This window comes from Triticum urartu, chromosome 4 (genome assembly GCF_003073215.2).
Source record: "Triticum urartu cultivar G1812 chromosome 4, Tu2.1, whole genome shotgun sequence".
NCBI lineage: Eukaryota > Viridiplantae > Streptophyta > Magnoliopsida > Poales > Poaceae > Triticum > Triticum urartu.
Window position 1 is genome coordinate 484,829,292 of NC_053025.1, and position 23,038 is coordinate 484,852,329.

At 47.8% G+C, this 23,038-nt stretch overlaps 2 protein-coding genes across 2 annotated transcripts; both read left to right on the forward strand.

Moving 5' to 3' along the window:
* Positions 1 to 698: 698 nt before the first annotated feature.
* LOC125552186 (17.9 kDa class I heat shock protein) lies at positions 699 to 1,602 on the forward strand. Its single transcript, XM_048715665.1, has one exon. It carries the CDS (start codon positions 898 to 900, stop codon positions 1,369 to 1,371), a length of 474 nt encoding a protein of 157 aa, XP_048571622.1. The 5' UTR covers positions 699 to 897; the 3' UTR covers positions 1,372 to 1,602.
* A 14,248-nt stretch (positions 1,603 to 15,850) lies between these two features.
* Positions 15,851 to 22,239, forward strand: LOC125552185 (SH3 domain-containing protein 2-like). The gene is made up of 10 exons (XM_048715664.1): positions 15,851 to 16,547; positions 16,952 to 17,068; positions 18,247 to 18,316; positions 18,410 to 18,558; positions 18,906 to 19,007; positions 19,248 to 19,445; positions 20,227 to 20,289; positions 20,418 to 20,615; positions 21,356 to 21,430; positions 21,785 to 22,239. Exons 1-10 carry the CDS (start codon positions 16,488 to 16,490, stop codon positions 21,911 to 21,913), a joined length of 1,161 nt encoding a protein of 386 aa, XP_048571621.1. The 5' UTR covers positions 15,851 to 16,487; the 3' UTR covers positions 21,914 to 22,239.
* Positions 22,240 to 23,038: the final 799 nt, after the last annotated feature.

A 23,038-nucleotide genomic window follows, 5' to 3' on the forward strand; every position in this document is an offset into this window, starting at 1 on the left:
CGCCGCCAATCACCATCATCACGACATCAGGGAGGGAATTGGGTGGGTGTTCTAACCTCTCGTGGAAAATTTTGATCCGATCGAAAGCTACCGATGAACCAATGCTCTGATTACCAATTTGTCAGATCCTGGCTATTCTACAGATGCAGAGGAGAAGATTGTATGGATGAATTTTGAGAATTGTCAAGGAAAGAGGCCCCGATCGGGGAGATGTATTGCCATCGACGAAGCCATATAAGTTTAGGGTTCATCCCTTAGGAGAATTCAGGAATATTCGATACCCAACTCAGCCACAACCCGATTGTTAAGTAGGTGAACGCCTCGCGGTAACAACAGGAACTTGAACAGTGATTCTAACGGAAAAATATATCTAACGGTGGGCGACGAAAGTAACTTGAGGAGTTCCTTGGACTATTGAATGAGCTGAACCGCTAAGTGTCGAAATGACACAGTTAACTGAAGAATCATCTTCAAATATGCTGCTACCTGACATAGTCACACTTTTAAAAATAAGGATCAGTGCATTTTTCCCGAAAAAAAGAAAAAGGATCAGCGCAAATCAAATGCAGAGTCCAGAAGCTGCTGGTGTCTTCTCCACAAGACCACGATACGGGACCAACCCAATTCCGGCCCAACCGACGAACACAGTCCAGTGACCTCGGGTCTTCACGGGAAGACGAGAGAAATCTCCAGAAGCGTGCTTTCTCCTTCTCCGCCGTATCATCCCTAGCTCTCTACTATAAATTCTCCCCCGTGCCGCTCGACAGGATATACTCCCAGAAAGAGCACCGATCAAAGAGCTCCCAGAAATCAATCGATCACCCTTCCGCTTCCAACACCAGCCAAATCGTCGATTCCTTCCACCAGCATCTCGAATCCCCACCGATACGACCGACAATGTCGCTGATCCGTCGCAGCAACGTGTTCGACCCCTTCTCCCTCGACTTCTTCGACCCCTTCGACGGCTTCCCTTTCGGCTCCGGCAGCAACAGCAGCGGCAGCCTCGTCCCGCGCACCTCCTCGGACACGGCGGCCTTCGCGGGCGCGCGCATCGACTGGAAGGAGACGCCCGAGGCGCACGTGTTCAAGGCGGACGTGCCGGGACTGAAGAAGGAGGAGGTGAAGGTGGAGGTGGAGGACGGCAACATCCTCCAGATCAGCGGCGAGCGGAACAAGGAGCAGGAGGAGAAGACCGACACCTGGCACCGCGTGGAGCGCAGCAGCGGCAAGTTCCTGCGCAGGTTCCGGCTCCCGGAGAACGCCAAGGCGGAGCAGGTGAAGGCGTCCATGGAGAACGGCGTGCTCACCGTCACCGTGCCCAAGGAGGAGGCCAAGAAGCCCGAGGTCAAGTCCATCCAGATCTCCGGCTAGAGCGATGAAATGGGATGCAGAGCAGTGGTGTGGAGTCTCCCCCCGGTCGTCGTGATGAAATAAAATCAAGAAGAGTCCGGCCGTCTGTGCGTGCGAATGGTCCAATGTTGCAGTCAGTGTTTTGAGTCTCTCGTGTCAGTGTTTTGAGTCCGGTTTGTTGTTGTTTGTTCATCAGTCTGTACTGGCTCTGTACTCCATCAGCAACTGAGTAAATTCATTACCTTCTGCTAATTTGTGAATGGCCGTGCGGATCGTAGAATGCTCCTAACTCTCACAATTGAACTCGGAATGAACACTGGACATTACAGTGACGCTGATTTTAGTCGGAGCTTAGGCGCCTCGGTGTCTTGTCAGCCATGTCTTGCCCGAGCTATGTTTTTTGCGCCAGCGTTCCGTATTCAATAGGGCAGCGGACTTCCGGTCCAGCAGCTAGCCTGGCCCAAGTTCGCTCGTGCCTCCGCCGGCGCCGTCACCGTGCGCCGCGGCCCCATCCGCGTCAGGCGCCGGGCACCCCGCGTACGGTATGCACCTTACAGGCCCTCGGCGACGGTTCCATTGCCCGCGCTGGCCTGGTTGGGCTAGCGAGACTTCTCGTCGTGCCCCCACCGTTCCAGACCGCCGCCGGCCTCCCCTGTCTGGCCACATCATACATCTCCCGCCTCGTCGCCGTCAGCTGCATATGCGGGGAACCGCGAGACGAGGTCGCCGAGGAGATCTCGGCTCCGCTCTCCTCAGTCGCGATGCAACCGGGCGGTGGGCGTTGGCATGTCCACCGCGCCCGCAAGGTGTTCGGCGCATTGCGCGACCGCGCCCTCGACGAGAGCCCACTGGCGTCAGCGCACTCATGAACACGTGTGATTCAGTTAATCACGTCTACTTGCTCCTTGTGCTGTCGTGCATTTACCAGGGACGGGAATTTCAGAAGCTGGAATCCGGAAGATTGTTCCAATAGGTGGAGGAAGATACAGGCAGAGCCCCTCCTCTCTACCTGCTTCTCTCTAATGCGTGTATGAACCTTATGCAGTGGTTAATCGTCTTGTTGGGATGCAGATGAAGCAGCTGGAAGCCACACAGAGGATCTCTTCCTGCGTTCATCCAGCTTAGTGCTCCCACCTCTAGTTCCGTACCTAAATGGTTTGATTTTGAATGTGCTCCATCTGTTTCACCGTGACAATTTTCATCTCATGGTAGCTATCCATTGACGTAATCAAGACTGCAATTCACTTTTCCCACTGTTGCTTTTGCTTTTAGAACTTGGGAGGAAAAGATGAAATTGGCTATAACATTTCTTTCATACATGTTATTCTCTTCATCTCATTAACATAAATTCCATTCTAGCTCCATGAACACACCATTGTAGAGCCTTTACTTTGCTACTGATGCAACTTCAGAGCAAATAGCACCTTACACCAGGTAGTTTGCAACTTGTGTCACCATAGTAGGTTATGTAAGAGTTTTCACTCCGCATCATGTTCTGCTCAGTAATATTGCACTTCGCACCATGTCCGGCAAAAAAACATGTTTGTGTTTTTTTGGAAAAGATTAACATGAGCATATGAACTTGGGAAACTGAATTTTCATGTATCTGCAAGACATCTAGTTTAGACTGGAGTCGTTATATGAATCACTTAGTTTGAGTTCTGTGCATTATCGATTCGTTTAAATAAGATGGTAAAACAAATTGTAAAATGGGAGAGTTAATGCTGTAACTTTTTAGCTTTAAGTAACCGCTTTTATGAGGTTCTTCTATCCCCTACATTTATTTTGGACTCTTATGTCCATGTACATGTCGAGAACATGACAGTTGGGTGCATTTAATATTAATCTTACTATAATTTTCTATCCAAAATCATCTTCACAAAATGTCTAAGATATCTTCACAAGATGGTGTTTGGTACATGCATGTGTTCATGTGGACTAAGAATTAGACCTTTGTTCACTGACAAGCACATACCATGTAAACTAAGTTATGTTCAGCTTGTTTCTTAATTAAAATGTGTTTGTGCTTAACTTTATTTACATGTGCATGTCTAATAAATTCCATTCCATTCCAGGTACACCTCAAAGATGTACTAAAACTATGAAAGGGGTACAAGTCAACCATAAAACTCATAATAGGAGTTAACTACCATATTTGTGCATGCCTAATAAATTCGGTTATGTTTCAGGTACATCTTAAGGTGTACTCCCTCTGACCCCATTTACATGGTGCACATATGTTCTGAGGTCCAACTTTGACTAACAAAACTTGGGCTCTGTGTTACAACAATTATACCATTCAATCCATATTAAGAGTAATTTCCAATGGTATAATTTTTATGATATTTAATTAGCATATCATAGATTAAAAAAATGATGGTCAAAGTTTAATCATGATGAGGGTGCGATGTAAATAGAGACGCATGGAATACTAAAACGCTGAAAGGGGTAGAAGTCAACCAAAACTCATATGTCTCGCTTACATAAGAATGGCAGTGCTTCAATTATTTAGTTTCGAAGAGAAATCCTTTTCCTGGTGCATGCTTCATGACAAAAGAAAGTGGACTATTTATGAGTGATTTTCTTCAGGTAAAATAGGGTAGTTAAATCTTGCCACATAGGACTACCAACTAGTCAGCAATTCACTATGTGCACAAGAACTGGTCAAGTTTACTGTCTGGGACTCGCCGGCCTCCCCTACAGTTTTCAGATCGAAAAGAGATCTGGTCAGAGTGAGAATTAGGTGGTAGGATTGGCCCAACTAAGAAGAGGGGTCTAGACTCCTCCTTCAGTTGTAATCTCTCCTGAAAAGATGCTTCAATTATCTAACTGTACAAGAAATATCGTTCATGATCTTCGCATTTTGCATGTTCAAGATATGCAAAGCTACCGCTGCAAAGAAAGACTTCTATGAAGAACCGGTGCTGCTCTACATTGAGAACTTAAAATCGTTTTTATAGAGACAGTCTTATTGATCACTGGTTTTTCAGTCACCCAGCCACCACCAACTGGCTTCATCAACTGAACTGGGTGGACTAGTTGGGCTCAGTGGTGGAGGGACATGGGCTAGAATAACCATGGGTGTGCAAGACACTTGATAACAATTTTTATGTGGAACCTGGTATTTAGTAGGTATGCTGCATGTATAGGTATACGTGGGCTACAAAAAATGAGAACTTCACCCATGTGTTCTTGGTACGTTCTTTAGAGCTTGCAATCTCATATGCTAGCCCAATCTGCATTGCCAACCCAAATTTCCAGGTTCCAACGGTCTAGCACTCACTGTTGATGCTTACGGCATGTTTTCATAGCCACACCTTGTCGAACTTTGCCAGAGGTATGGCAGTTCGGAAGGGTACTGTTTATTTTTACTGCTACAACCGTGGTATGCCACACTTCCTTTGCAGCATACCTCACTTGTTATAATCTCTTCGGAGTACCTACCTATCATGGCTATGTGCGGGGGCCCCGGGAACCCTAGTTACTCATAGGTCGATGTGGTCATCATACGTTTTTTATGGTATACCTCCTCATAGTTTAGGACTACCCATCAACATCTTTTATACTTGTCATAGTTAGTAGATAAAGCGTGGCAAAGTCAGCATGTGCAAAGTTTGGCTAGGTGTGGCTATGAACCAAATATTCCCTAAGCATTAATGGTCCCCTGGACAAACGTAATCCCCAACTTAGAATATGACAGTTACTCTCCCTGCCTTCATCTGCATCAAGGAGACAATGCGGCACCAACTACAACCCACCTCAGCAGAATCATTGTCTACTATGTGTAACCATCTTTGAGCGGCAAGAGCGACCTCATGTGACTTGCCCCACTTTGGGTGTGGGTGCAGCATCGTTCCTGCACATCTTCTCTCGTTCCGCAATGGACAGGTAAAAGGAACAACCCCCTTTGCCTCCCGAATGAGTTGCGCTTGAGCACCTTGCCCAGGGAAGTTGGCGGCTTCAAGGTAGAGGCAGCCGGCAGGGGTTCCTTCAATAGGAAGTGTGTAATTTGAGCTACTGAACTTTTCTACTCCTCTGTATCAAAATATAAGACGTTTTTTGATACTTACCTTGTATCAAAAAACGTCTTATATTTTGATACAGAGGGAGTATTGTATATCTTCAATTTTTCTTTTGGACAATGCTATTAACTCTATAGCTATGATTTTTTAATGACCAGCAGTAGGAATTCCTACTGCGTATATTTATGTATTTCTGTGAAGCATGTTACATATTTCCAGCATTCATTGGCAAATTGGCAGTGGAAGGAAAGGTGATCTCTGGTTTCAGTTGTGCTTGCTCACGAAGAGTCAGGCAGGAAAAGTTTTTCCTCTGAATAATCTCTCTTGTGTTCAGCCTGTAATGTAAAAGCAGCAAGAAGAAAACCTTAAGCTTCTTTTGGCAACATGATTTTCAATCACTCAAATGCTAGTAATGCCTCGGAAACTTAAGCTATCTGCTATCTAAATACTGAACTGCCACCTGTGCTATGTATTCTCTAATATTGAACTTCATAATGTTCAATTGTTGTCTTGTTGCTACCCTGCCTTGGCAATTTTTTGCAAGTTTGACCATTGTTTGACACTTGTTTGTTGTTAGCTGTTGCTACATGGAAAAGGGAGCTTGGGGTCCAGATCAATGCTTCAAACCTGCAAAGGTGATGTACTGATGTGTTGCTTCATTATTAATTTAACGGTATTCACACTGTACGCTTATTAACATTCTATCCTTTTGGAGTTTTGAGTTTGAATAGGGCATCAGCAATTCAGCATTAGATGTTGGCGACTTGGAGGTTTGGAGCTGCTTCGGTATGATCAGGGAAAGAGGGCAGCAAGGTAATCTGCTGTCCTAGCAACCACACATATTTATTAGTGACTAAAGAAATAGTAAAAGGTACCCCCACATTGGTGCATTTTAAACATGCCGAATTTACGTATCAGTATCGGCCTGATAATGATACTACACGTATCCGTATCGGTGCTGCATAGGGTAACACGGTCTCTTGGTCCATAAAACTGAATACGCTTCAGATGTAGAGAAGTCAGGTGTTGTCCAAGAATAGGTCTGTGAGGACTAGTTAATGGATCGAGCTCCATTAATGGCGAAATTCGAATTACAGAGGAGGATTTCGGAGGAGGGAGGTCTTCGCTTATAAGTCACGCACGCCACACACCCACTAACAGTTTTGCCAGCCGCCACCGAATCCTATCTATTCCCAGGTATAACTACACACGCAGATCTGGGCCCACTCCGGCCCAGCAAGCCGAGCGGGTAAGCGAGGCTGCCTCTTGGGCCGTGCTTCTGTTTGAACTCCTTGGTGCTCGCCCTGGTCGCTGACAATCCCTCCTCCGTTAGACACGGCTTGACCCCAAGCCGGTGCCCGGGGAAACTTTAGCTGTAGTGTAATCTTGTCTTCCCACGTTGCCATATCCACTGGCGAAGCATTTCATTTGACTAGGACTTGGAGGATGGAATCGGAGCCTCGACGAACCACCCGTTGCTGCAAAACTTGCTCTGGAAACTGGAGCTGATCGTCAGGTGCAAGCATCCTCTTGAGCAGCGACACATGAAACACGGGGTGTACTTTGCTTGCTGGCGACAGGTCCAATCGGCAAGCCCCTTCACCAACGCGCTCAACAATCTTGAACGGCCCATAAAACTTGAACGCCAGCTTATGGTTTGCTCTTGGTGTCACTGACGACTGGAGGTAGGGTTGAAGCTTGAGGAATACCTTGTCGCCCACTTCAAAGTCGCAAAAAAAAGAAGATGCGATCAGAACGATGTTTATCAGCTTGGATCTTCATACGTTGTTGGGCACGGAGCAAATGTTGTTTAGCTGAATCCATGACCACAGTGCGGTCAATAAGCCACTGTTGCAGATCAGCGGACTAAATAGCATCGTCAACTGACAGACCAAAATGACGCTGGCAATGCCTATACATGATCTCAAATGGTGTTTTACCCGTAGCTGAGTGCCAATTGGTGTTATACCAGAATTAACACAGTGGAATCCATTTTGCCCAACGAGACGGATGCCCACTGACAAAACAGCGCAAGAAGCACTCCACTTGCTGATTGACGCGTTCAGTTTGCCCCTCGGACTGGGGATGGCGAGCAGAACTCATTCGAAGCAGTATGCCAGATTTTTGGAACAGCTCACTCCAGAACTTGCTTGTAAAAATCCGATCACGGTCAGAAACAATGGAGAGGGGCATACCATGCAGTTTGTAGACAGAGTTCAGAAATGCATCAGCCACAGTCTCAGCCAAAAATGGGTGATGCAGAGGAATAAAATGCCCGTACTTGGAGAGCTTGTCAATGATCACCAACAAACAGTTGTAACGATCAGATGGAGGCAGGCCCTCAACAAAAGTCCATCGTGACCATCTCCCAAGGTAAGGAGGGTTGAAGCAAACCTGGGTTGGAATCCGTTTGGGTTTGTCCTGTTGGCAAATTAGACAACGCTGCACGTAGGATTTGATGAATCCTCTTATCCCCTTCCAACGAAACAGCTGCCTGATGTGTCTGTAAGTTACAGTGAAGCCAGAATGGCCACCCAAGGGACTGTCATGGAAAGCAGCACAAACCTTGCTGTGGAGAGTTGGATCACAGCCAAGCCAGACATAATTTCCTTGCCTGAGAACCCCAGCTTCAAGAGAAAATTTGTCACTGTATACAGGATACACTGACAGGCGTTGCAGTAAGTCGGAAGCAAATGGGTCATGCACATAACTCTGAAGAACTTCCTCGAGCCAAGCAGGTTGTGCAGAAGAGATGTGCTGTAGTTATGGCAATGTGTCACTGGCACTAGAGGGTCTCCTGGACAGAGAGTCAGCAGCACTATTTTCCACACCTTTCTTATATTCAATGGAATACTGCAGCCCCAACAGTTTAGTTAGTGCTTTTTTGCTGCCACCTGGTATGTAATCTTTGCGCAGACAGACAAGCTAAACTGCGTTGGTCAGTTCTGATGACAAATTCAGATAGTTGTAAGTACTTGTTCAACTGCTCAAAGAATTGCTAAGTATTCTTTTTCATAAACTGACAGTGTGATTCCTGGGCCCAAGGGCTCTACTGACATAAGCAATGGGGTGTCCCTCCGGCATAAGCACTGCTCCAATTCTGACATCACTGGCATCAGTTTCCACAATAAATTTCTTGGAGAAATTTGGCAGTGCCAGAACAGGAGCTGAAACCAAAGCTTGCTTCAGTAGCACAAATGCTTGTTGTTCATTGTGTGTCCAATGAAATGGTACCCCCTTCTTCAAAAGATTTGTCAATGGCTTTCTCAACATGCCATAATGGGAAATAAATTTCCTATAATAACCAGCAAGGCCCAAAAATCCTCTCACTTCCTTGGCAGACACAGGTACTGGCCATTCCTTGATAGCAGATATCTTAGAGGGGTCAGTAGCCATTCCTTGTCCACTGATTATGTGTCCCAGATAGCCAATTTGAGTCTGCAAAAGCACATTTAGATAGTTTAACTTGCCATTAATGTTTGAGCAATAACCGCAACACTTCTGCCAAATACTGCAAATGTTGTGCATAAGAAGCACTAAAAACTAAGATATCGTCAAAGAAGACCAAAGCATATTTCCTGAGGCAGGGTGCCAAAGTATCATTCATAGCAAAATTGAAGGTATTGGGTCCTCCAGTGAGGCCAAATGATAGTACCAGGAATTCAAAATGACCAATGTGAGCTTGGAATGCAGTTCTGTGTTCTTCTCCTGGGGCCAGTCTGATCTGGTGGTAGCCAGCTCTAAGATCCAACTTTGAAAACCAACTGGAGCCTGCCAGCTCATCTAGTAACTCATCAATAACAGGAATAGGATATTTGCTCTTAACTGTAATAGCATTCAGTTTTCTGTAATCAAACACACGCCTCCCAAGTCTTGTCCTTCTTTTGCACAAGGATCATTGGAGAAGAAAAAACACTGTTGCTTTTTTTTTCTTCGAGAAAACGCAGAAGACCTTTGCGTTTCTTTTCATTGAAAAGGTGGGGGGATTGTTACAGTCGTCCTAGGACGGTTAAACAACAGATGAATACAATGCTCAATGCACATCCCATGAGGGGGGCAGGACTACTCTAAGACCTGTAGCTCCTGCTTTGGCCCAGGAGCCGGCCTCCTCCTTAATCCGATCTACCAGAGTGCCTAGGGAGGGCGTCGCGTTGTTGAATACACAGCTATTCCTATGCTTCCAGACCAACCAAGGTACGAGTAGTGCCGCAGATTACAGGGCCTGGCGTTGGGCGTGCGGAGTGCCGTCCCTGGCGTGCTGCCACCAATCCATGAGAGAAGCTTCCTGGTTGGGGGTTGGCGCCGGTATGCGTAGCCATGCAAGAGTCTCGTGCCATGCCTGCCTGGAGAAGGGGCAGTGGAGCATGAGGTGTTGCATCGTTTCAGGCTCTTGGACGCAAAGCAGGCAGCGCGGATGGTGCTGCAGTCCGTGGCGGGCCAGCCAGTCAGCAGTCCAACATCGATCCAAGTCGGCGAGCCAATGGAAGAATTTGACCTGAGAGGGGGCCCAAGCCTTCCAGATCAGCTTCCAAGAGTAGGACTGTAGGGATCCCTGGAAGGTGGCCTCGTAGCAAGACCGCGCTGTGTATGTGCCACTCGCCGTCCACTTCCATATCAGGCGATCAGGGGCGTTGTGGAGGGTGACCTGCTGCGTGAGCTGCCAAAGTTGCAGGTACTGACCAATCTCATGGATGCCAAGGACGCCTTCGATGTCTCGGGCCCAGGTGTTGCCGTTCAGACCTTCGGCCACCGTTCTCACTTTGCGTCGGCGCTTGTTGATGCATTTGTATAGCAGCGGCATGAGCTCGCCAACCGAGCGCCCGTTGAGCCATCGATCCTCCCAGAACAGGGCGTTCATGCCATTGCCGATGGACATGTATGTGGAGGCGAAGAACAAGGCGCGCTCGCTGCTTGAGAACTGGAGGTCCAAGCCCTGCCAGGTGCGCTCCACGTCTGTGCGCGAGAGCCAAAGCCACCTCAGTCTAAGCGCGAGGCCAGTCCGCTCCAGGTCATGGACCTCGAGGCCGCCCAGCGCGAGGGGGTGACTGATACGACGCCAGCGAAAGCAAGCAGCTGGTGCACCGGGATGGCGCAGAGGACGGACTTGACCAGGGCCAGCCTGCCGGCCTGGTTCATCAGCCACGCTTTCCAGGTGGGTAGGTGTCCAGTGACCTTGTCAACGAGGGGCTGCAGCTGTCCCGCGGAAGGGCGACGCACCGTCAGAGGTATGCCGAGGTAGGTGACCGGGAGCCCGGCAGTAGCACATCCCAAGCTGGGAATGGTCTCGTGGGTGGTCTGGTCTCCGTGCAGGACGGTGGCGGAGCTCTTGGTGTAGTTCACCTTGAGGCCCGACGCTCTTCCGAACAGGTCAAGGATTTCCTTGACGACGGTCACGTCGCTCTCTGTGGCGTGGCAGAAGAGCATGACGTTGTCGGCGTATAGAGATATAGCCGGAATCAGATGACGCGGGTGCAGCGGCCTGAGGATGCCGGTCTCGTGGGCGCACGAAAATCAGCCGGCCTAGTGTGTCGACCGCGAGCACGAACAGCTGTGGGGACAAGGAGTCGCCCTGTCGCAGCCCTTCCTTGTGCCATATCGAAGGTCCTGGCATGCCGTTAAGCATGACCCGGGAAGCACTGTTGCTTGGCCTGATCACTCCAGATGCAAGCATTTCTTGGACTTGCTTCTTCATTTCATCTTTCAGAGCAGGGGCAATTCTATAGGGCCTGCTGGAAACAGGTTGGGCTCCAGGGACCAAAGGAATTGTATGGTCATACTTTGTTCTTGGAGGAAGGCCAGCGGGAGCTTCAAAGACATGAGCAAATTTGGCCTGTAACTCTTGAATTTCACAAGGTAGTTCAGACATGGTTGTATTTTCAGTCACCAACAATGCTGACAGCTCTACTAGTGCATACACTTGAGGAATAGCATCCTGGCCCAACAATGTTAAGTTGCCTCTAACTGAAATGACAGCCAGTTTTCAGCCCAGTCAACCCACTCGGACTCTGGGCAGCTAACCAATCCAGGCCTAAGATGCCATCATAGGATCCCAAACGAAAAACTCTGAAACTACTGGTAAACTCATGTCCAGCACAAGACCAAAGTCCATCCGCAACTGCTGAGTTCAAGGGACCAAACTGCCATTGGCTACCTTAACCATACTTACTGGCATTTGGGTAACACCCTGGAGAGCAACTGCTACAGTGCAGTCCAAAAACGAGTGTGTGCTGCCTGAATCTACCAGGAAAACCAGCGACTGACCTTGCAGACGAACTCTCAGTTTCATGGTGGTTGCTGCCGGATCGAAGATGTCACCCATGGCCGCTGCAGAAATACAGATAGCATTAGCTTCGACAGCAACTGTCTCTTCAGTGTCACTATTTTTGTTGGGCATGCTCTGAACATAATCAAGCATCTCTTGCACTACATGTACTTGGACCTCCTGCTTGCAACGGTGATCACGAGCCCATCTCTCTCCACATATGAAACACAACCCTTTAAATTTTTTGTAAGCACGTAAGGCAGCCCATCGACCGTCTGCCCTGGGCAGCCTGAGGCTGGTCTGTCGTTTTCCTTTCCTTTAGAGCTTTGCTAACTGATGATCTGGAGCTGGAGGGAACAGAATGCTTGACCCCTGAAATGCACTGCCCGGATGTACTGCATTCTCACCAAGTTCTTCTGACAGCAGAGCTAATGCATAAGCAGAGGGGGGTTGTTGAATTCCTACCAGCAAACGCACTGACGGTATCAATCCTTCCATAAACCTGGTTGCATAATGGACTGTATTTGGATTTGTCTCATAGGCAGTAAGCTGATCATATAGTTCAGAGAAACGTTCAACATATTCCTCAACTGAACTGGTCTGACGAATATTGAACATCTGGTGCAAGAGATTCTGGTGTTTGTTTCTGCCAAACCTGGATTGCAGAAGAGTGCAGAATTCTGTCCAGTTTACTTGAGGAGCCCGACGCTAGACAGACTCCAACCAACGTGCTGCTGTGCCCTCAAACTGAGCTGAGGCGAATGAAATCCATTGGTTCTGCGGGGTGTTCCAAAGCTTGAAGTAGCCTTCGCACGCGTGTACCATAGCTTTGGGTTGGATCCATCAAATCGCGGCAGCTCGATTCGAGGACCGTACACCAGAGCATCAGATGGGTGTGGTCGCAAAAATTCTGGTGCCTGAATCAGCCGTGACAAATTGGAATCCGACTGCATACCTCTGGCTGGTGGAGGCATGTACTTGGGAGCAGCGCTTTTGTGCTCCACTTCGCCATGGAACCCCTCTGATCCTCCTGATCCATTGCTTGCTGGCGTGCTCTTGGTCGATGCAGGTGGTGCTCACGGAGACGATGGCGCGGTGGGGAATGTCGCGTTGCTTTGATCTGCCCCGAATTCACCGCGGAGCTCGTCCAAGTTGACGCCGATGGCGAGCTTGACGTCGTCGATGCGGCCCGAAAGCTGATCCAGCTTGCTGTTGAGCTTGGCGAGGGCCGTGACCATCTCCTCGGAACGCTCTGCCGTGCTCTTGGTGAAGGCGGCATCGAAATCGGCACGGAGAAGCTCGTAGATCGCCTTGGTTTTGGGGAAATTTTATCCATGGCTTCGGCGCGGCGGCGAGCAGCAAACCTGGTATGGCGGTGGTGGACGGGAAAACCCAGGGCGTGGGGTGGCTCTGATACCAGATTGTGAGGACTAGTTCACGGATCGAGCTCCATTCATTGCGGAACTCGAATTATAGAGGAGGATTTTGGACGGGAAAATCCAGGGCGTGGGGTGGCTCTGGCCCCAGGTATACTGCTTCTTCAAAATGCCCGCTCTCCTTAACCAGACATCAGCTCTCCCCACAGAGTACACTGTGCTAATGATATCTTATATTCTGGAGGTGCCCCAGCCATTTGAAAGTACTTTTCTGCTTGCATAATCTACCCTGCTGGATTAGTGCCATCGAACTGAGGGAATTCCATCCTAGGGCTCTTGGTCATGGATTTGAGGAACTGAGCTCGCATATCGCTTTCAAATGCTTTGGGATAGTCTTCCCACTGGAGACGGTTCCCCTGCTGTTGTATTTGATTGAAAGAAGGCACCCTAGTAGTCCTTGTGGGCGCTATTGGTGAGCCCTGAACAGAGGGTCTATCTTGAAATTGTAGCGGTACAAGCTCCGGTGGAGCTGATCGTCTGTCAGTCTGGATAGGAGGCAGTTCGTTGCCTGTTAACAGTGCAAACTGCCTAGTTTTCTCTTGCTCCATCAACAATCTCTTAAGTTCTTGAGTGAGAGGACGCTGCTGTTCGTCCCCCCCTTCCTTCTGAATTTCCTCAACTTCTGGGGATTTTTCCTGATGTGGCTCTTGCGCGTGTGCCGTTGAAGGAGGAACCACCGATGTGGATGGGGCTGCTGCACTGAGACTTTTGAGCACTTCTGTGATCATTGTGAGCTGTCCCCCAAGTGCTGCTACTGCTGCTTGCACCCCGGAAATCACCTTTGTCATCACATCCTGCTTGAAGTTGGTAGCCTGGATGTCCTCTCGCAACCCTGTGGTCTCTTCCGCAGCAAATCCACCTCCTCTCACAACCCTGTGGTCTCTTCCTGATTGGCCGCAACATCCTCCTTGAGATGCAGCAGTTCTGCCAGATCCATCTCGTCCACGCTTTGCTTCGAACACCCCATAACTGGCCGGAGTGGAGAGGAATTTTACGACCGCACATGTCGGCAACCTGAACCACACGGACAGATCCTGCCGCCGCCGACACGAACGCCACCCTACAGCACCACCGGTACGTGAACGTGGGATTTCACCACCTAGATAGTGTGTCCCGGCAACCAGTTCCGCCTCACGAGCTGCAGTCGAATTTCTACCGCCTCCAACGCCACCAAGCACCGCCTCGAACGCCCCCCAAACACCGCCCCCAACGCCCACAATCACCGCCGCGGCCGGAAACCAGGGTGGGAGAAGGGAGGGAAAAAAAATCAGCGCGTCACCGCGCGATCTCGCCGCCGAGGAAATGCCTGGCTCATGATACCAATTTGTCACGCCCTGGATGGGATTGGGAAAGTAGTTCAGGGTAAGAACTAGGGTTTGAGAGGAATTGGGGATCGAATCAGCCAAAGCCGAGAGGAATTCTTCATTAAAGTGTACTGTAGCAGTATAGCTGTGAAGTATAAAGTGTTTTGATCAAAATGATAATAGCATACCCACGCAGGGGCTCATCTGGCTCTTATATAGCCATAACAACTAGTGAAGCAATATAGTAACTTAAACACTAGTTTCAGAGTTTGTGACAAGTGCAAAATTTTTGCAGGGATCATGAGATGGTAGAAAATCTCAGAAGTGCAAAGAGGAATCATATTAAGTTTCGAGAAGAAAAACCTAAAGGTGCGGCTGAAAAGCAAAGTGTCGAGGATGGGAACAAGTGAAGTGTTCCTGTTGCGAAAAATATGGCCGGACCTGTGGTGGCTTCCCTCCATGATTTATCTCCCAACATGTTGGAGAAAGGAAGCCTGTCTTGGGCTCTCGGCGAATTGCAGAGAGAGTGAACTGAAAGCCTTGGCGTCGTCTATGACAGATAACATTATCTGCAGTCCTGCAACATTCATGTGTTTGATGTGGTTTTGTGTCCGGTGACAGTGAAACCGTATTGGTTGCGGGGGTGTGTCGTGACATTGTTATTTCTTACATTGCCAGAATTTGGACATCAATCAGGTTGTGTGAACCGCGATTAAGACGACGCAGATGCGAATCATCATGATAGAAATGTGCTGGCATGTCACCGGCAGGGGTCTTTCCTCCCTTGCCCTTATCTGGTTGGTGCTTCTGATGCTAGTTTCATTTGGTTGCTGTGATGATGGATGCAGGTCACATACAGGTGCCCATTTGGGCCAGCTCACCTGAGGGCGACACTTTGCTGGGCCGCATTGTTTACAGTTGAGCCTATCATTTTTCTGTTTGGCCAGTGCTTTGCTGAATCTGTCGTGACCGGGATGGATTGCAACGTGGCGAGTTAAGCGACTCTGAGAGCTTACCTCAGGAAGCACTCGGTTGAGATGACACGACGCGACGGTCTCAAATATTTTACTGGTGAGATGAGATTAGATGACGGGGTAGGCTTGACCTCGCGGAGCCACGCGCCTACGCCGACGCGAGAGCGACCGAGCACAAGAGCGCTTGGCTGGCCGGCAGCAGTCAAAAGCCGGCCACCAGCATCGTCTCATCCCTGGTGGTGTCGTCGGCGGAATGGCCGGCGTCTTAAACAAACAACGAGCACGATGGCCGGCGAGTGGAACAAAATGCAAAGATTTTGTCCGTTGCAGATTAGATAAGCTGCGGGCCGCCGCGAGGATGGCCGCCGGCCGCTCGTCCCTCCCACCGGCAGGCAGGCACTGTTCGGCGGGACGTACGGCACCAAGTGAAGTCCACTCCTCCGCCACTTTCGGTTCACTCGCCCCTACGCTCCCCGTCGCGTCGGGTCGCTCTCTACGCGCGCACCCCCAGTCAGTCCCACCTCCCACGCGCACGGCACGGCGCACCCCCAATGGCGTGGGAGTAACGCGCGGTTCGGCTCGACGCTCCGGGTCAATCCCGTCACAGGTCCAGCGTTCTCGCTTTCTCTAGAAACCGGAACACCCCCATTTCTACGGTCCAGCTTAGCGGTTCGCTCTACAGTTTGGTCGGCAGCCGTCACCGTCGTCGGCCGGCGCGCTCCGTGCCCGCCGCCGCCGCCTCGGTTGCGGTTGCCAGGCAGTTACTTACCTTACCGCCAGAGCGACCACGGCAGCAGCTACTGCCCTCCGCTTCCGCTTCCGCACCAACCCCACCACCACCACCACCATCGTCACCGCCACCACAGCAACCCAACAAACCGCGGAGAGGCGAGGGGCGGTTGCTCGCTCTACTGCTGCTCCCTCCCTCCTAGCGCTGTGCCGCCGCCGCCGCCGCCGCCCTCCCCTTCTAGCGCTTCGCGTCGTGTCGTGTAGCAGGAGAGTGCTGCCCTGCTTTTCCCCTCCGGGGTTCGCTATTTTGTGGCGAGCGCCGCTATTATTTCCCCAATTCCTATCTACCGCCGGAGAGGCGCCGTTTCGCTTTTGATCGATCCTATCGGTCGGTCGGTCGGCCGGCGCGGATGGAGGCGCTCAAGAAGCAGGCCAGCAAGCTGCGGGAGCACGTCGCCAAGCAGCAGCAGGTACGGATTCCTCTCCCAAATTCCAGAAATTCAGCCTCCCGCCGACCACCGGGTCGCCGGAATTTCGCTGGAAGTAGAGGTTCTTCCCCCGGCTATTGCTTCTGCCCAGTCAATTCCACACAGAGTTTGTTCGAGAATTTTGAGGTTATGGGTAGTGACCACTGTATTGGGAGAACAGAACAGCAGCCATTGGAAGGGAGGGAGTGAATTGCATATCTATTCTTTAGGTTTCCGACACTAATCTGGACCTACTCATTTCTTGTACGTTTGACTGTGGATACCCACTTATTCGGAAGCTGTGCCTAATTTTACTTGGTCCAATAGAATGAATGAATGGGTTCCAGCATCATATGACATGCTTCTTTGCCTGTTTCATTCTTGAGAGAGTTACATTTATGTTGCAGGCAGTTCGCAAGACGTTCAGCGCACGCCATAATCAAGACACTTCGCTTGTCGATGAAGCTGAACTTGAGTGCCACCAGAATCTCCAGAAGCTTTATAATACCACAAGAGCAGCTAAAGTATGTCTTCCTTCGGTTTGTTACCTGTGATAGATAAGAGATTATTTACGGTACATTGTACTACTGAGTTTTAGGTGTAGTATTAAGTTAATCCAACGATTGATATGGTTCGCCTAAAAGCTCAGCTTGAGGATAGCTTGGTAATTTCCGACTAGGCTGATATTCTCAGCTTTGGGTGCGGCTCTCGCCTGATCGATTCAATGCCTCTAATTAATCCAGAAAGAACAGGAAAATTAACTGATCACAACCACATGACCTCGCCTCCCTGCGAACGATCCCAATATAGTTCCGCCGTATGTGACGATCGCTGCCACACGTGACGAGCGCAGCTGTACGCCCGCTCCTCCCTTGCGCCGCTGCTGTCAAGTGAGACGCTGCTGCATGGAAGGTCGACGAGGAGGGCGACGCCGCCAATCGCTGCTCATCGTCTCCCTTTTCAACACCAACAATGATGAAGCATGGAATCCAAGAGCCCATGCAAAACTTTAGCACTAGTCTGGTCATTAATCTTAGCAGTAGCTGGATGATGCGTGTTACATGTAGGCTACCACAAAGAGCTTACAGGCTATAACATAACGACATCACATATTACATAGCGAATTTGGGACACAAATGAATCAGTTCCACTACTGATTTGTAACATCAGAGAGAAACGGTGCATATGACACATTCAATCCATGTCCTGATCCAACCATATAATTACTACTTCCAAGTTCCACAAAAAACTGTTTCGCTCGACGCCAATTCCAAATCCAAGCCTAAACAAGCGTGGACGTCGAACTTGACGGAAGGCAATGGCGATGTGCTTGGTGGCCAGGCGATGGAGAGCAGCGTGCTCTCGCACCCAGACCCGCGTACCCCGCACCCACTACGATTCATCCCCAACCCGATGTGGGCCACCACCACTCCACCAACAGCATGAACGGCAGCTCCGGCGGCATCCCTCCAGCCGTCACCCAGCTCGTGGATTACCAGCAGAAGCTGGATGCTGGACTGCCCGAAGTGCCCTCCATGCCTGAATATACTACAAGAATTCAAGTGTAGTACTGTTATTATATCTTAACCGCTGCATCATAAAAATAAACGGCATAGAATAATTTAATGTACTGTAAAAGGACTCAAAGATAACTAGTCTAGCCGATTGTTGTAAAGTGAATTGGTTGTGTCTCATTTTGTAGCATTTCCAACGAACCATTGTACGAGGACTGGAGGGTTTTGTTGCTGTTAGCACCAAACAGATGGAGATAGGTAACTTCACATTGTTTTTTGTTATTGTTGTTGTTGTATGTGCATATGCTTCTATTTTGAGATGTTGTCAAGCTATAATGTTTCTTCCTGTAGTGAAAAAGCTAGCTGAGGATTGTTGCAAATATGGAAACAACAATCAAAATGTTGGTTTTGTTCTTGGAAAGGCTTCGGTTGAGTTTGGTAAATCCCACAACCAAATGGAGATAGAGCGGGAGAAACTTCTTAGAGTTCTTGGAGAGCAGGTGATGGCTATTCCCATCCTCAGTTTCACTATTTCATAAGTTTCTCAGCATCACAAATGTTGCCTTCATGGCGTTATGTTTATTAGTCCGAAACATCTAGGTTGTGATATATTTTCCTTTTTACCCTTGAGCGGAATGTCATCCGAAGCTAGATGTGGTTTATTCTGTTGAAATTTACAGTACAAAATAGTATCAAAGCAAGTAGTGAATGCCAAATGTGATATGATGATTTGTGCATTCTAAAATGCACATATAACTTCTTTATGATTACATCTAAGTAATGACATCACATTTTCTGATTCAGCTGTATTGCTGCTGTTTAACCATTTGGTTTTTCCTACCCACAGGTTTTTGAGCCTCTTCGAGAAATGATAATGAGTGCTCCTCTTGAAGATGCTCGCTTGTTAACTTACCGCTATCAACGGATCAGACAAGATATGGAGTCTCAGGTAATGAATAGCAGATGAAAAATTATCTTCTCCAGAGCAGTGGTTATGCCAGGAGTTAGTACCTGTGATTTCACTCCTTTAGCTTCCATGGACTAATACATAAAATTAGAAATTATAGCAAAACAAAGTGGCATTTGGAAAAGCCTGTGTGGTCAGCTGATCACAGAGCTACTCGCCTAGCACTGTAACTACTTCAGAGATCCCTGCCTGATACTAAAAAGACAATGTTTCTCTTATTAGATAGCTGATGTGGTTAGAAGGCAACTGAAGTCCAAGGAGAGTAGTGGTAATACAGATTCGGTGAAACTGCAACATGCAGAGTCAAAATTATCAGAGCTCCGAACTACGCTGGCAGCATTAGGAAAGGAAGCAACGGCAGCTATGGAGGCTGTAGAGGCTCAGCAGCAACAGATTACCTTCGATCGTCTTCTTGCAATGGTATGGTGCGCCTCACTGTTATTTCAGAATATGTACTTTTGTTGACGGTTGAGATTCCTGTGGTATGGTATGGCCACTTATGCTATAAACAGAAAGGTCATAAATTGCCTTTTGGTTTTGTTGATTAGAAACTTCATTTCTAGGATAGAACTTCATTTCAATGACTTATCTAGTTATTCTGTTCTGCCTGTGTGCATGTGCGCGTGTGGTCATATGGGTACATTGCTTTTGTTCTCAACCCCGATGTGCGGGTGCCTAGTTACTGATCTACTCCCTCCGTATCAAAATATAAGACGTTTTTTCGTCTAAATCTAGAGCAAATAACGTCTTATATTTTGATACAGAGGGAGTATATTTTTTACCAAAACTGTACTTACTGATCAGAAGTAAAACACAGTGTCATGTAAGTTTTGGCATATAAACAATTCTTATAGTTTGGCCCAATCTCCTTGAAAGTATCCTGGAAATTAAATATGTCTTCTAATTACCAGGTGTCTTTTTAAAACATAGTTTGGATTTTCTGTCCGTTTGATGTGATTGGTGATATGTGTGATTTAGATGTTGAACATGGTTTTTTTTCACTTGGCCCTAAAAAAAGTCAGGTAGCCTTTTCTGTTAATTTTCCTACTTCAAGTTTCCCACTCCTGGATTTGACACTCATGAGCTCCAACCAAATATGCATACGCCTCACGTACCGTATGTGAAATTCGATAACATTGATTGAACAGAATTGAGCATTAAACATTAATGAGCGTTATCTTATGCTGTGCCCCACTTGCAGGTTGATGCCGAGAGAACTTACCATCAGAACGTTGCTGATATTCTGAACAAACTTCATGATGAGGTGCATAGCTATTTCTAAATAATGGATTATTTGACCTGTATTGTGCATTTTAAATGCCCTAAACGTTGAAAACAGATGTGAGTATTTTCTGCTGAAGGTTATTGCCATTTTTCTGCTGATTTGCACAGATGCTCAATGCAAGACCCCATGAAGAGTCAGACAACAACGATGATGTGCCATCATCAGATCCATCATCGGAGCCTAAAGTATCATCACCTAAAGTATCACCCACACACGTGCACTCAAATAGCATATCAGAAGATCCAGCATTAACTGAAACTAGCGAACCTACAAGGAATGGTCAGGAAGTGCATTATGTTGGGGAGGTACGTACGCCTTTTGCACCACGTATTTGGCAGATCAGTTTGTAGTGTGTCATCTATACTGCTCTTCACTCTATTATATTGTTGCTGTGTACTCTCAATCATGTTAGACCTTAGTTCCGTACTGGCATGAGCTATTTTAGACAGACTGATGGTAGGTTTTTTGGAAGCCCCAGAAAGCTATCTTTGGAACTGCTCCATATATTTATTTATAAGTAGATTATAAACATGTGCTTTCTCATGGATGATTTTTATGATGTCAACTTGTCAAGTTCATTTGATTGATTCATAAAAAGAATGTTCATCTGATTCTCCAGCAATCAAAGAAATCGAGAAACTAAATTGTTTGGTAGCATAAGAAAGCCATAAAATATGCTGTCAGTAGATTATCCAAAATCATGTGAGTCTCCATTTTGTTGAATCAAAACTGCACCTTAGACAGTGCTTAATATGATCGATGGATATCCCGTGCTGCCATTCTTTCAACAAAGCTCCTCGCCTACCTTGCATTTCATGTTATTCTTTTTTTACACCTGCTAAATATAGTAATACCACATAAAAATGCTGGAGTGGAAATTCCATGTGGGTTAATCCACACACAAACAACAAATATATGCAATAAAAGGATGGCAAGGAGTATTTGGCAAGATTAGTTGTTGAGTAATTTTAGCAACTGCAGCACAATTGCTGTACTGAACATAGCATTTCATCACTCCACAAGCTGAACACTTGATGACGTGCAGGTAATCCATCCGTTTGATGGTCAGGCTGATGGTGAGCTCAGTATCTCCGTGGGCGATTTCGTTGTGGTCCGCCAGGTACACGCGGTTTGCACATGAGCAATTCACTCACTGTTAATAGATTTCATCCATCCATTCGTGTGACACCTCATGGCCAAGCTTCTGAAGTACTCCCTCCGTTCGGAATTACTTGTCGTAGAAATGAATGTATCTAGACGTATTTTAGTTCTAGATACATTCATATCTGAGACAAGTAATTCCGAACAGAGGGAGTAATAATCACACCTTAATTCATACCGGCAGTAAGTTGGGTAACTGCTGCTGCATGAACATGATGAGATGCAGGGCAACGCATAACTGTCCATTTATAAGAGGAGAACACATGGGGCCGGCAGTGCTAAGCAAGCAATCTTTGTGTGTCTGTCTCGACAGGTGTCTCCAAACGGGTGGTCGGAAGGGGAGTGCAAAGGAAAGGCAGGCTGGTTCCCATCTGCGTACGTAGAGGAGAGGGACAAGGCCCCGGCAAGCAAGGTGATAGAGCCTGGACGTCTGACTGCGTGATCCCTCTTTCTTCTCTTGTACTAAATGGCTGCTGTCCATCGTCCTGCTTTCTCCCCTGTACATGATATGAGGTACTTGTTCAGGACTGCTCAGCATTTTGTAGAACTTTTTTATACTTACCTTTCTGTGCAGATTCTTGTGCTTATGTAAAAGACATAGTAGTAGCATTTTGCCTGTTAGGATCTCTCTTCTGTTTCTCTTCTTCTTTTATTCGATTCGACACGAATGTATAGAAGAGCTATTTATTTGGCCATGGGATGCTGTATTCTTCCCCCTGCTATGTGGAAAGCGTTCCTGCCGAATTCATGTTTATCGGTTTCAGAACAGTGATAGATATTGTCACCACTCTTGTTTTTCTCTATAGCACTTTTTTTTTTCTGATGAAGGCTTGTTTATTTCTCTGCTGGATCGAGATTCCTTGTTGCTATTCTTGTCAAAACCGAAAGAGTAAAGGAAACCGACGCGATTGGAGCCATCCGGTGTATCCGATTGGGCAAAAGAGGGTTGGGCGTTGGTTGGATCCTTCTTCGATCAATTTTCCTTTCAAGTCTGATGTTTCTTAACTGCAACAGGAGCACTTGCTTTCTTTTCCCTCACTGACTCACCGGCTGCAACAGAGACAGTTTCCTTGGGCTCTGAATTTATTGGCCCTCCCTCTCATGCTTTTTATCTAGTATCTCTTTTGCTGCTGGTCCGGCCAGTGCGTAGCTCTACTCTAGGCCACCATCGCATAGCTATTTCTTGCGCCTGCACGCACATGGAGCTCGGAAAGCTCGCAGCCTCATCCACCCCTTATGACGAGTGGAAAAAAAAGACGGAAATAATAAATCCGAACGTTTGGATTTTGCCCATGGCAAATCGAACGTTTTCTATGACAACTTTGGTTGACGCGAGGATGACAAGTTTAGTTGGTAAGCTTGACAATTCCAAACATATGGTGATTATCGGGTTTTAAAAAAAAAATCTAAACTCAGCAAGGAAGAGAGAGACCGACGGTGCTTGGCGACATGGTTGAATGCGCAAGTGGCCATTTGTGGCGTCCACGGATTGATTGGCTCGTCACCGATCTTCCCAGGTCGAGGCCGCCGCTGGGGCCTCCGGCAGTTATTATGACGGCGTGCTCCT